We start from the raw sequence: 14352 nt of genomic DNA, 5'->3' as shown, positions 1-14352 counted from the left end.
CAGAATTTTCAAAAAACAGAAGACCACAGAGATAGAGATCTACCCTTTATTTTCTTTGAGGGTGTCATTTCCCAAAATCAGTCTTATCCTAGCAAGTACTAGTCCCGCCCACCCGCCCTCAGTTTTCTTGGGAGGTATGCCATTGGCCAAAATCAGTCTTATCTTAGCAAGTACTAGCCCCGCCCACCCCCTCTTCACATGCTAACAACTAATTTTATTTCAGTATAAGATCATTCATTTCATTCAGATCGAATAAAATCAATCACTGAAAAGGAGATGGGGTGGGTGGGTGGGTGGGTGGGGCTAAGTGTGTCCTGTCGACTAATTTTCGGAAATAGTTAAAAATTGATAGAAATTGAAATTGTCTACATTTTCCGCGTTAGTAATTTGCTTTAAAAATATTTCATATTTAAACACGTAGGAGTTGCGGGGATGTAAATTACGCCATTTTATACAAGTTAACAGTTATCACAAAACGAAAATCGCAGAATCTAATTTTATAATTTTGTAAAGAAGCAGAATTTATTGGACCATACTTCAAAAGGTGAGGGAAGTTCTGTCAAAATAAGCTTCTACAATTTTTCTACTAGCTACAGTAATAATAATACCCAAACAACATCTGTACAACTTTGAAAATTTCCCTCATGTCCTCAATCCGACACTGTTGTTAGAGTATAAAAACAGATGTACTTTTAAATGCGGAAATAACTTTAATGTAGTTTGTGATTCATCTATAAATGTTACGCCAATAATGTGTAAGCAAATGAAACGAGTAATCAAAACATTTTCAAGCCAACAGTTCATATATAACCTCGTTAGTAATTCAGTAATTTAAATTTTGACCATTATAAGAATTACTCAAAAATACGAAAAATATTTTCACAGCCTACTCTAGTCAGAATTTTTTTTTTGCCTAGCCGTTATAAAATTCATATTATGGACAACATGTGTTAACTTTTGTTTACTCTGTAATCGTGCCAGGATTTGTGTGTTGTTGTGTACTTTAAATTTAAACGTTGTTTTTATTTTAATGGGTATTTTAAATTATCTAGGGATTTTTGCGCTACGTTTCTTTTTTTTAGTGCTACTGCGCAAAATGTGATTTGGCAACAAAGCAAAAATGACAGCAGCGGTTGTTCCTGGATAATATTCCTTAAAATATTTGTCATAAAACAGTGGGTGTAACAAAATCCGTACAAGCTTTCTACAAACGAAATTTTAAATAATTAGTGTGTGCAATATGTGCGTCGTAATTCTCCGAACGAATTAATTAACAATGTTTCGACAATTCTCCAAAATTGATATATGTAATTCTTGATTATTTTGAAAAGTAGGTTGATAGAGAAGGTGTAAATAATGGAATTGGAAGATTCAGGCGGGGGTCTCGGTTCCGAGACCATTTATGGCACCCACGAGGACTCACATGTGGTGATGTCTGAAAAAGTCCAGTCTCTAGCTGGGAGCATTTACCAGGAATTCGAACGAATGATCGCCCGCTATGACGAAGACGTTGTTAAGACGTTAATGCCTTTACTTGTAAATGTACTCGAATGTTTGGACGCTGCTTATCAACAAAATCAGGTAGACCACCAAATTTGTGCAAAAATGCAGTCATGTCATACAGTTGCATTCACAGGAGCATGATGTCGAACTGGAGTTATTAAGAGAAGATAATGAACAGCTTGTCACGCAGTACGAAAGAGAAAAAGGTGCTAGAAAAGCATCTGAGCAAAAATTGTTGGAATTTGAAGATGCGGCGGAAGGTAGAGCTAATTTTAAACCAGCCTTTACAAACTGCTAAATTCCGTTTTATTTCAGGAGAAAGAAAAGAACTAGCCGCACGTCTTGAAGCGCTAGAAAGTATAGTGAGAATGCTTGAACTGAAACATAAAAATTCCATGGAACACGCGGGACGGTTGGAAGAAAGAGAAGGAGAATTGAAAAAAGAGTATGCTAAACTTCATGAACGTTACACTGAGTTGTTTAAAACCCACATGGACTATATGGAGAGAACCAAGCTCCTTTTGTCTGGTCAACAACTTGCCAATGAGAGAGCAGAAGTAGGCCGATTGAATTCCAATAGGATTAATGTGGGGCGCAGCTCCGGACCTATATCTTTTGGGTTTACTTCTTTGGAAAATGCGGAAGTTGTGGATAGCGTACCATCTTCTCCAATAAGCAGCGCCCACTCATCACCCAGGTATACGGTCATGTTTAAAAAAAATAATTTTGTGGTGTCTGTCAATAATTGTAGTTTGCACAGTGAGTTGGATAATATGACTACCAAAAAGGGGATTAATTATGTTGAAAGAGGACAAGAAACGGATTCATTGAATCTAGAAAACAAGAGCGTTATTACATCACCAGTGAGTCCCCCTGGACCACAACCCACTAATAATAATACTGGAAGATTGCATACAAAAAAAGAACAGAGAAGTGGGAATACTCTATATCAGGAACTCAGTTTTCAGGTTGGTATAGTTTTAAAACTAATTAAAATTACAAGGTATTTATTTAAACAAAAGTTTAAAAATATGCACTTGAATGGCCAGGGAAAACCTGTACTTCAATTATTAAATGAACTTTATCTATTTGCGAACGTGTAAAAAATTGCGTTATCTGTGTTTTATAATCTACTTCTGAACATTCAACTTTCATTTTCTTGTAATCGGTGTAAAGGAATTTAAATTGGTTACACTGTAAGGGTCATTGCACATGAGATCAAAGTGCGTGTAATTTATTACAAGTGACTCTCACATGATCGGCATGTTAATTCAAGAATAAATTTAAATGAGTTGACAGAAGTACTGTAGATCCAATATTTGTGTTATAGTTAACGTATAATTTTTATTGGATTGTTTTTGGACAAACAAGATGTTTAATCAGTTTGTCAATAAATTTTTACAAAAATAAAATATGTTATTTAGTTTTTAATTAAAGCAAATTTACAGATATTAAAAACAAATAAATGTAACCACAAATAGGTGCAAAAACATTGCATTTGTGTGGTAATATTAAATGATAATGTGATATAATAATCTTCTAAACAAATATTTATTATTCTTTGATAATGCAGATTATATACCTTGAAATTAAAACCATTTATGATAGATTATTTATTAAACTATTAAATATCACATTACAAATTTATATAGCGTTCTTTTGGTGAAAAAAAAAGGTGTGTGTCTTTCAGGCATGTCTCGACTTTATTGAACATAAACTTATCAAGATTTATAGTCAGTTTTTGTTATTAATGGTGACCATTAACAACAACTTATGATATTATTTATACAAAGTATTGATAAGGTAACGATTCAGACAATGAATCTTATAGATTACCTATATCCTTTGTTCTGTGAAAATATTATGGTCATGCTTGTAGTTCAACGTTTACAGAAATGAGAATTTTGTAATAACTTGCTGAGCTTCATATTGTTTGGGGTACATAGTGATTTTGTTTTTCAAATATGTTTACATAATACATAAACATATAGTAATAATTACTTACTGTGTAGCAAAAAAGTACAAGCTTAACTCCAAAAGAATGTATAGGAGTGTTGAAATTTTTTAAACGCCGTAGTTTTTATCTTACAAATACGTCGCAAATATGACACATATTGGAACGCAAACCTATATTTTTTTAAAATTACAGCGTATATTTTTTTTAAGATTGTGATAAGATTATGATATATACACACACCTACACGTGTTACATGTGTACACATGGTCAAGTGAATGGTCAAATCCACATTACATCTGTCACCTGTGTGATTCAGTCTTACATGTAGTGATTAAAGCTTCAAAATTTTGACGAATCAAGAAAGTGTCTAGGCTATTTTAAAATAAATTATCTAAATGAGAGATACATCTAGTTGCCATATACAGGGTGATTAAAAAATGGCGCACTAAGTCAATGGTATATTATTGAGTTTATAAGTCTAAGTTTGAAAAAAAGCATTAAAAAAATTCCTTGTCAATTTTCAAAAGGTGAAAAAGTATTATAACTAAAATGAAGAAAAACATGAAAATTTAAACCTTGAAGACCTCTTTCTACATTTGAGCCCAAAGATTTTTTAAATAATTTTTTCTTTGCTCACTAAACACTCCTTAACGTGTGCTAGAGTTTGTGCACAATTTTTTAATCAGCCTGTAGTGTCATGGAAACACGTGCAAACACAATTTACACCACTAGTGTTAATTTTTAACGCCAAAACTACTACCGTATGATTGAAAAAAAATGAAGAGTTTTATTTTGAAAATAATGAAGTTGACAACACCAATGCGTTCCTTGTTCGGTTTGACAGTTATGGTCAAATAACTGAAACACCAGCATCATTTTTTAAAATAAACTTCATGGCCTTACTGACGCCATATGTGCTTCACATTTGTAGTTTACTAAGTTAAGCTAAACACAATGGCGTTTATAGAATTTCAATATCTCTATCCGTTCTCGGGATATTAGGCCGTGGAATTTTATGTGGGATACCCGCACATAATTCTAAGTTAAATAATATAGTTTTTGCAAACTACCACCGGACAGGGAAGATCATAAAAAATAAGCAATAATAAAAATCGCAATTAGGTGTTAAGAAAGGCGGTAGGTATCAAGACCCTACCTTAAATAAAATCCCTTGCTATTCCATTATTTAAACTAGTTTTATAATTTTAGCGTTAATAATAATTATAATAGCATTATAATGTACGAGAATAAAAGAATAAAACATTTATTTACAACATTACAATCACGTAAGCAGAAATGTAGGAAACGTAAAAACGAATCCTGTCCTGAGTATCGTTTATAGAATTTTCTAGATAAACCTCCTGGCGACCGGCTAAAAGAGGTTTTTATGATCTCCACTGTTCCGGTGGTAGTTTGCAAAAACTATACCATATGATCGAAAAAAAAACATCGTTTGGTCAGCCGTGGAATTAATAAAAAATGTGTTGACCGAATCTCTAGTGTCACAGCTGTTCGTTTTTGGGGTTATGGAAAATTGTTCCCGAATTTCTATGTATCGCATTAAGTGGGATTTGCAAACTCGGTGTTGACGTTGAAGTTCCTGCTGACGTTGCTTTTAGAGCCGAAAATTGTTATTTATAAACTCCGTTGCCAAGTTGCCGTTGATAGTAAAGTGGGATTTACAAACTTGCTGTTGACGTTGAAGTTGCCGCTGCAGTTGCTGTTCCCGCTGACGTTGCTGCTACAGCTGAAAATTGTCATTTATAAACTCCGTTGGCAGTTGCCGTCCGCACAGGCCGCAGCTGTCAAATCCAATTGTGAGGTTACGTTTTCACGTCAACAATGCACAAACACCGACAGAAAGCTACAATGATGGCAGGTTTTTAAAATATCAGGGTTTCTGTGAACAGGTGCTTAGGTGGTTTAATATTAGTGGGCCTCATTATTTGATTTTGAAATTTGATTTTCGTGGAATTAGTGCTGTCAACCAGAAAAAGGTCCCGCCTACTTCAGGGAATTTTCTTTCAAGTTGACAGCACTGCACACCACCTCATTTTGATTGGTTGAAAACCCAACGTCAACGGCAACGTAACGGCGAAAGATAAAAGTTGGTCATCTCGAACGTCATCCCAACGGCGTGCCAACTTCCAACGGCAACGTCAACGGATGATATAAAAAACGCATACCTTTGCTGTATATTTATCTTCCAACGGAAACGTCAACGGCGAACAGCAACGTCAGCGTCAAGTTTATAAATCGACCTTAACTATGATGTTCAACTTTTGCCGTATTTAAAGGAGTTGCAGAAGAAAAGTGGAGTATTTAAGAGTCGCTACTTTTGGCTCGTATGGTGTTGTCAATATATTTTCAGAATGTAATATCTCCATTATTAACATATCCATGGTTATGAAATTTTAAATGTAACTTGTCCACAACTTTCACTACATATCACATTTTTTAAATTTTGTTGAAATTCTTGCATTGGGGTTGTCACCACTGTTTTCAGCTTGCAAAATTTTGGGTATTATTTGTTGGGACTGAGATATACCTTAGTAAAAATAAAAGTTAGCAACTTCTATGACACAAGCTTTTTTTACTGTGTATCGTTTCTAACAAAAAAAATCGACGATACATTTGGTACGATTTCTGGAGTTTTGTAAGCTGAAAACAGTGTTGAAAATCCTGTTTTGAAATTTCCTTCAATAATTGAGATATTGATTTTTAAAAATACGTTATGCAAAAATTTCTCTAAAATTAAAAGAAAAATATGATTGCAAACTGTTTTTAACAAAATTGCCCATGCGTGATATAAACAAAGTTATGGACAATATATATTTAAAATTTCAAAACCATAAGTCGAGAATTCCACTCAGGAAACGTCGCGACTGGCCTTAAGTTGATTATTACAAAAAATTACCATTTTAGGACATGTTTTTAAGTTTCTTGTTGTCGAAATAAGTCTACACATATTAAAAAAAAAAAAAATGTAGCCCCGCCCGCCCGCCCTATCTCAATTGTGATGATTTTTTTATTCGTCGTGAGCCAAGAAGGCGGAGCTTAACTGCAAAATCTTTATTCCTCTATGATAAATTAAAAACATGTTTTTGAGTATCGTGTTGTTCAAAGATTACTATGTACAATTAAAACCAAAGATCAAGCCCCACCCATACCTGCCCTGATCTAAATAGTAGTGAAGGTTTTATTCGTTGACAGACCTAAGGGCGGAGGCTAATTGTAAAATCCATATATTCTTGCAAAAATTTATCATTTTCAACGTGTTTCAAGTTTCTAAGAATAAAAAAATCATCACAATTGAAAGAGGGAGGGTGGGCGGGGTTTATATTTTGCCTTATTTTCTTAATAGTATTTTTTGAACACGATACTTAAAAACATGTTTTTAATTTCTTGTAAAGAAATAAGTATTTTGCAGTTAAGCGCCGCCCCATTGGTTCACGGTGCATAAAAAAATCATCACAATAGAGATGGGGCGGGTGGGCGGGCTTACATTTTGCCTTTTTGTGTTAATATGTGTAGACGTCTTTTCACAACAAGAAACTTAAAACATGGTCAAAATGGTACATTTTTGCAAGGAAATAAGGATTTTGCAATTATGAGGCGGAGCCTAATAGATGGCCATGTATATTAAGGGAAAAAAAAAGGCAAAATATAAGCCCCACCCACCTGCCCTATCTAAATTCTGATGATTTTTTTATTCGTCGTGAGCTTAATTGCAAACTCCTTATTTCTCTACAAGAAATAAATAAAAAACATGTTTTTGAGTATCACGTTGTACAAAGAATACGTTTAACAGAAAAACAAGCCAAAAATTAGGCCCCACCCACATCCATCTCAAGCTCAATTATTGTAATGAATTTTTCATTCGTTGTTAGACCGAGGGGCGGCGCCTAATTGCAAAATCGATACTTTCCTACAAAAAATTACCATTTTAAACATGTTTTACCTTTCTTGTTGTAAAAAGAAGTCTACACTAAACATATTAACAAAAAAGGGGCAAAATGTAAGCCCTTGTAGTTATAATACCTAATTTCTTTTTGAGACGAATAGCAATAAATCTTGTTGAGAACTATCTTTAACAATGCATAAGTACTGACAGAAGACCACAGTGTAGAAAATGATCGCACCTAGGCTTTCGGTGAACAGAAAGGGTGATTAAAGGGCTTAATATTAGTGGACCTCATTATCTCTATCAAAATTTCGACTTTCGTGGAATTAGTGTTGTCAACCAGAAAAATGACCCCCCTACTTTAGGGGATTTTCATTCAAGTTGGCAGCACTGCACACCACCGCAATTTGATTGGTTGAAAACTCAACGTCAACGGATGATTTATATCATCCGTTTATACGACGCACACCTTCGTTGCGTATTTTTACAACGACAACGTCAGCGGCAAGTTTATAAATCGACCTTAAGAGTAATAAATTTTCGAAAACAAAGACGTTTTAAAATAGCAACATTTTCTTTAATTTTAAAAATGGAGATCTCTTCATTATTGTAGTAGAATATTTTGTTTAAAAAAGTTGTTTCTTCATAAATAAAGTCTTCCAGCATTATGAAATGAGAGTTTTCAGTATTAGTGAATAAATGCTGCAGTATTCTATGTAATTTTTACACAGTAGTTCTCTTTCGGCATATTAGAATGAATGGACAAAAGTATTTTGAAAATACAATAGGCAAAGTTTTATGATAGTAACTACTACCATTCAAATCTCAGATACACTGTTTTCACATGAATGGATATCCTGAAGCAAAACAAAAACTTAATATACAGGGTGGGTCAGCTAAAAGGGACACCTTGAATAACTTTTTTATTTCTTAGTCAAAAGTAATGATATTAAATTTCCTGGAGAATAACAGCCCGCGTGCATACGTAGTTCACTGCTTTAAAAAAAGCAACGGAAAAAAGTATATTGCGAAAATATCATTCAACATTTTTTTTTCAGATTTTGCATTTTTTTATTTCAAAAAAAAGTAAAACGCACGTTATTAGCTTTACTATTTAATATTCGTAAATTATTGCAATTTAAAAAAAATATATTAATTTTCTAATTAACATTGTTCGCTAGTGCAACTTGACGTAAAATTGGTAAAATGTTGGATTGAATTGTTCAGAAAAGCGTGGTAAAATCACCACTTACGTAAAAACGTGTTTAGAAAGCAAAGCGCAGAAAACGCTTTAAAAAATATACTTCCCCACAAAATTAACGCATCATTCGTTGCATTTATTTGAAATATTTATTTAAACAATTGACAATGCAATGTTCGCACACAATAAATGTTTTTGCCTTTCATCAATTTTGTTTCCTATAATGCAAAAGTTCAAAAAATATAGGGGAATAATTTTCAAAGTGGTGCGGTAATTTTGTGGGGAAGTGTTTTATTTTACTAAAGCAACTAAACCGCATCAAAAGTAGTAAATATTGAACTTTGCAGGAAATTTTTTTTCTCTAGTTTTATAGTAAAATAAAAATTCAGATAAATTAAAAAAAATTGTGACGCCTTTTTTTTAATATTTTACATTAATGAAGTGATGCAAATGTAGAACTCAATAGTCTTTATGTATAAACAAAATTCCGTTAATTTACTTCATAAATAAAAAAGGTATTTGAGGTGTGCTCTTTCAGCTAACTCACTCTGTGCATGTAATAATAATAGTCATTTAGTTCGGAAGAGTTCTAGAATACATTTCTTTATTTCTTTATATCAGCTATTTCTAGCGGTTATATGAAATTTGTGACTCTTTCATAACTAACTGGGTTATCGTAAGGTGCAGTTACATAATTCCGCAACTCGCCCTTATTATCCAAATTTGGAAAGTTAAGACAAAGGTTTCTTTATTTTCATTAGTTTTTAAAAACAAATTTCATTGGCATTGCAAACGTGATGTAAATTTCGACATTAAGCAAAGAAAATGATAACAAGCGTAATGAATGTTTATCTAATCAAATTTTGTCTACGACTCTTAAATAATATATACAGACAAAGGCGGAGACAATACTTTGTGATAAACAAATGTCATTTATGCCAAGGTTTTCAGGAAATTTCCGTGTTATAAGCTACATTCAGGATGTGAATTTAACCACAATTCAATGTGGTAATTCTGTGAAATATACGCTAAACAATAGGATGTAGGCTCTAGGCTAAGCAATAATCAGGATACTTTGGCAAAATAAGATGGGTTTCTTAATCCCTGGTATTACCCTTTTGCTGCTGGAGTAGCTTTATATCGGAAAAAGATAGTCTAGAGTTATGATTGATTATCATAATATTTGAGGTCTAAATACTTAAGTAATAGGTTATGCCAGTTTTTATTCTCAAAAAAATCCCGCTGTATTTTTAGTTTATGAAAAGTTATCGAAACTAATCTGTGTTTAAAATTAATTAATTTGAATATGAGATCGTTTAATTTTTACTAAAAATGTTCTTAATATTAAATAAACTAATTAAATGGATAAATACTGCAAGTAATTAGAAATATTTTATTTTTATATAAATAGTTTTTCTAATAGTCTTGGATAAAACGTACTTGATTTACACATTGTAGGTATTACTCACTCAGATCAGTGAATGCAACATTCGCTTTTAATTCGTTTTAATATGCTCGTTAAATAATACTCTTATACGATTTTTCACGGAGAACAATTTTTTAGAAAATCAGATGATTTTGCAACATAAATCCGCACTAGGTTTCTATTTCCAATTTTAAGGCCAAAATAACTCTGTGGCGAGCTTTTAGTGTATATAGTGTTGAAATTTTTATTTTCCATAACTAAAAATTAGGATAAAAAACGATAAAACAACTACTTGTAAAAATCCATTTGAATTGTATTGGTAAAGTATTTACTAGAAACTAAAACTGCAAAAATCTAAAAATCTGTTTCGGTATCTCCACATAGAATTAATAGAATAGAAGTGTTGCTCCTGTGGCGTAAGTGAAGTGTTATGCATACGTTCCGAGCAATCAGGGACACCAAAGATATCCATTACCATTACATCCATGTTGTTGATACAAATCTTCTTTAACAAACCAGTAGTTAAAAAATTTTCCTTGCGTCGTTTACGCAGTGCAAAGTTAATTTTTTGATTATTTTGTAGGACGTGGATGGTGACGATGATGCTGACATAACTGGTGGTTGGGTTCATCCTGGAGAATACGCTTCATCAGGTAAAATAATAATGTATTGCATATGCTTTGTAGATTTTGCACTGAACTGATTTTGCTGTTTGCAATTGCTATGTTGTGTCCGTTCTATGTTTGTAAATATTACGAAGCTAAATGCACCTAGGAGGCTACGAGATAACGTTGATTTTCTTACATTCTACTAATACATTTTTTTGTTCCATTAACTTGCTATGACCAGTCAACGATAATTTTTATGGTAAGCTTTTTTCCTTAATAACTACTTTTAAACATACTGACATGCATGCGCAAGAGTTTTGTGTAAAATAAACAAGAAATGGAAAAAAGGTTGAGAGTGCGGAATCGTGGAATTTCTTAGTAATTTGGAAAATTGTGAATTAACTCTTTTAAAGTTTTAACGTTTGAACTTTTCTGGAAATTTCGCGTCTCCGAAACAAATAATAGAACGTAAAGATGAGATACTGATTAAATAATATTTAGGTATGGGAAAAGAAGTGGAAAATCTGATAATGGAAAACAACGAGCTACTAGCCACTAAGTAAGTGTAACATTTAACATCTTCTCTCTAGTGTTAACACTTCGTTAACAGAAACGCTCTGAATGTGGTGAAAGATGATCTCATAGTAAAAGTCGACGAGCTTACCGGCGAGATAGAAATGCTGCGAGAAGAAATCTTGTCTCTAAATATGTCTCGAACGAAACTGCGCGAACGCATTAGCGATCTAGAGGAAGAACTTCGAAAAGTGAAAGAAGCTAACGAAGCCAAACAAGAAGGAGCAGATGACGAATCCGACGTTCCCATGGCACAGAGAAAACGATTTACTAGGGTAGAAATGGCACGAGTCCTCATGGAGCGCAACCAATACAAAGTAAGTTCGCTTTATCGCTAAGTTAGCCTCTAATAATTTATGTAAAGGAGCGCTTTATGGAATTACAAGAAGCCGTCCGTTGGACCGAAATGATACGAGCGTCAAAAAACGATACGGCTTTTGACAAGAAGAGTAAACAGAGTATATGGAGATTTTTTAGTAACCTTTTTAGTGGATCTGAAAGACCCCAAAGAACATTGGTAGGCGCACATTTGCGATACCAAACCGCCACTAATCAAATAGCTCCGGGCGTGAGGGCGCTGCCGAGGCCTGGCCATGATTTCGTCGAAACCGAATTGGGTACGGAAGTGTGATTATTTTTACAAACTATTTGTACCTGCTGTCAATTTATCTGTGATATTATGTGCTAGTATGTAGACAATGTTAATTCGAGAAAGTATTTATGCAGGATAGTTTTGCTTCATAAATACACCATTCTATATGCTTTGTCGCGTTCTTGTTCGGTTTTTTAATCCAACGAAATTTCTTTTTGTTAAATGAGAAGTATCCAAGCTTGTAAATAATCCTTTCAGAATCTCTGTTTCTGTTATCTCTTACTTTTCTTTCATTGTTGATTCATTTCTACAAGAAAACATAGGCACTTTCCCAGTAGATTGCAAGTTTTTCTTCCATGCATGTGCTCAAAAAATATTTAAATTTCATGTGCACTGATAATATATAATATTTTTGAATATTTATTATTTTCGTGTTACCCCTGATTATTTTCGGAATGTGATTATTTTTAGTTTTGTAAAAATTTGAGAATCGTAGTGACGGTTTTATTATTATAGCGATTATTTTTGAGCACATGATACGCTGATGCTGTTTTACATTATTATTTCGAATGTATCATATTAAGTTATTTATTACTGGCTGAAATTAACATTTTCGAAAAATCAGCCGTGTTTGAGATTTTATTTTAAGTAAAAAGCCATCAATCGAGGTCTGATGCATGCCAATGTTTTGTTGGATTGATGTATGTGCATCATTTAACCTTATTTGTAGGTGGACTGAGGACTGTTACAATCGATTTTTGCGTTCATAATAATCCAAAGTTTGGTAACTAATCTAGTCTTAAACATTCATTCATGTTACCGGATGTTACTTTTGTTAAATCGTTCGTTTGAAATACATTTTAATAATTTTATTTAGTGTTTTATTTTCGATCTTTTCTTTTTTCCGCAAAATTTTATTCTAACGTTGGTTGCTATTTCCTTTATTTCCTGCATTCTTAGCGATTCCGTTGTAGTGCAAGTGTACATGTAAATGTGAATTATCGAGTATTGACAGTAGTTACGAATAGTAAGTACGACTTACAAGTGAGTTAATGTTACTGTGTCACAATATGTTGTAGGTTCCGAAAAGTTGTCGATGAGGAGGGCAGTCGAAAGGAGAGAGCAATATCGGCAAGTCAGGGCACATGTAAGGAAGGAGGATGGACGGCTGCAAGCTTACGGGTGGAGTTTGCCGGGAAAGGTGGGACCTGGGACAAAGGGCAGTCAGAGTAGTAGTGGTGTGCCCGTTCCTGTCCCTGTTTACTGCAGACCACTGGCGGAAACCACTCCGGGAATGAAAATTTGGTGTGCTGCTGGTGTCAATTTGATGGGAGGGTATACTAAAGATGGAGGTTTGATGGTAAGTCATGTAATTAAATGTTTATTTCGTGAGTAATTTGTGCTTGAATCCACTGTTTATTTTTTATTTGGGAAAAATAAGCACACAGTCACTGTGAAGCTACGGTATGAGGTAGAGTGAGTCTCAAAAATAACATTTTTCATGTATCTGAAATACCATAAAAAATTGAGACTGGAATTACACAAAATACCGTGTTTATAGAGTCTAAAAAAAGAACTTGCATGTAAATTTAAATGAACGCAATATTTTTTCCTTTGATTAATTTGTAGTATAATCTCAAAAGGAACAGTTGTAGAGAATTCAAAAAAGTTGTCAAACCACTTTTTCTTAATCTTTATTTTGTTCATTTAAAATTCAAAAAACATTTGTAACATATTTCTCTAATTTGTCTCCTCGTTGATATAAGATCTTATAATCCTGACCCGAATGACCTGTCTGCTTCCTAAAGTCGTATTATGTAACTGGTCTACATGCTTTTGGATCCTTTTTTCGAGAAGTTCTGCATATAATTTTCCAAGCACACTGATACGCAGTGCCTTGACACCACGGAGTATTCTATAAGCGTGCCGTATTTTTGTTGTTTCTGGTTCTAAAAATAATTATACATCTCAGGAGGAAACCAATAAAACAATTTTCTTTTTCCCAAAACAACCCGAAAGAACAAAAATGGTTAGTAGTTATTCTTCCATAATTTTATACCCACTAAATCTTCAGTGGTGTGTATTGACCATTTTGATGGACAGTGTAATGTGGGAAGACCAAAATTAACCACGCTGCCTATTCCACAGTTTTAAAAAATCAACATAAGTATATCTCAAAAAGCATTAGTAAAAAACTAAAGGCGCCAGAGGAAAGACACCAAGAAATAAATCAGAGACAGCAGGACCAGAAGAGGAACTAATTCTATTGGATAAAATTAAGATTTTAAACATAATTATAAAAATAAAAGTACCCAAAAGCTCTGCGATTTTGCAAACGGTAATCAAATTATTTTTTATAAACTAAATTGCAGTAACAAACCACAGATCTCATCTAGCCTGGCAGTGAAGGTTAATTTATACGAAGGTGAAGCTACTCACGATGATAAGTTAATAAATATTTTAGGCCGAGAGGTCAAACTTGATTCTTGGAATAAATTTGAAGAACTGTTACCATATTTTCAAAATTTTTTCACATGCTACACGATATTAGTGTTGAGTATTACGTCGAAACTGCTACTAATATTTTG

At 33.4% G+C, this 14352-nt stretch overlaps 1 protein-coding gene across 6 annotated transcripts in view; it reads left to right on the top strand.

The window, feature by feature from the left end:
- Positions 1–1089: 1089 nt before the first annotated feature.
- Positions 1090–14352, top strand: part of LOC135128085 (JNK-interacting protein 3) — a 28856-nt gene continuing 15593 nt past the window's right edge. For 3 of the 6 annotated variants that reach the window (XM_064054909.1, XM_064054910.1, XM_064054911.1), the window contains exons 1-9: positions 1090–1581; positions 1637–1763; positions 1819–2471; positions 10575–10644; positions 10841–10858; positions 11101–11158; positions 11210–11489; positions 11537–11789; positions 12844–13124. In XM_064054909.1, coding sequence (XP_063910979.1) covers positions 1357–1581; positions 1637–1763; positions 1819–2471; positions 10575–10644; positions 10841–10858; positions 11101–11158; positions 11210–11489; positions 11537–11789; positions 12844–13124 — 1965 coding nt within the window. In that variant the 5' untranslated portion in view covers positions 1090–1356. The remainder of the gene's footprint in view (positions 1582–1636; positions 1764–1818; positions 2472–10574; positions 10645–10840; positions 10859–11100; positions 11159–11209; positions 11490–11536; positions 11790–12843; positions 13125–14352) is intronic. The other 3 variants (XM_064054913.1, XM_064054912.1, XM_064054914.1) reach the window with 3 other exon arrangements.

The sequence above is a fragment of the Zophobas morio genome, unplaced genomic scaffold, assembly GCF_036711695.1.
Source record: "Zophobas morio isolate AGI-343-1 ecotype UQ-CSIRO unplaced genomic scaffold, CSIRO_AGI_Zmor_V1 ptg000012l, whole genome shotgun sequence".
Classification (NCBI taxonomy): Eukaryota; Metazoa; Arthropoda; class Insecta; order Coleoptera; family Tenebrionidae; genus Zophobas; species Zophobas morio.
The sequence above is the reverse complement of the archived record's forward strand: the minus strand, read 5'-3'. Positions and strand labels throughout refer to the sequence as shown.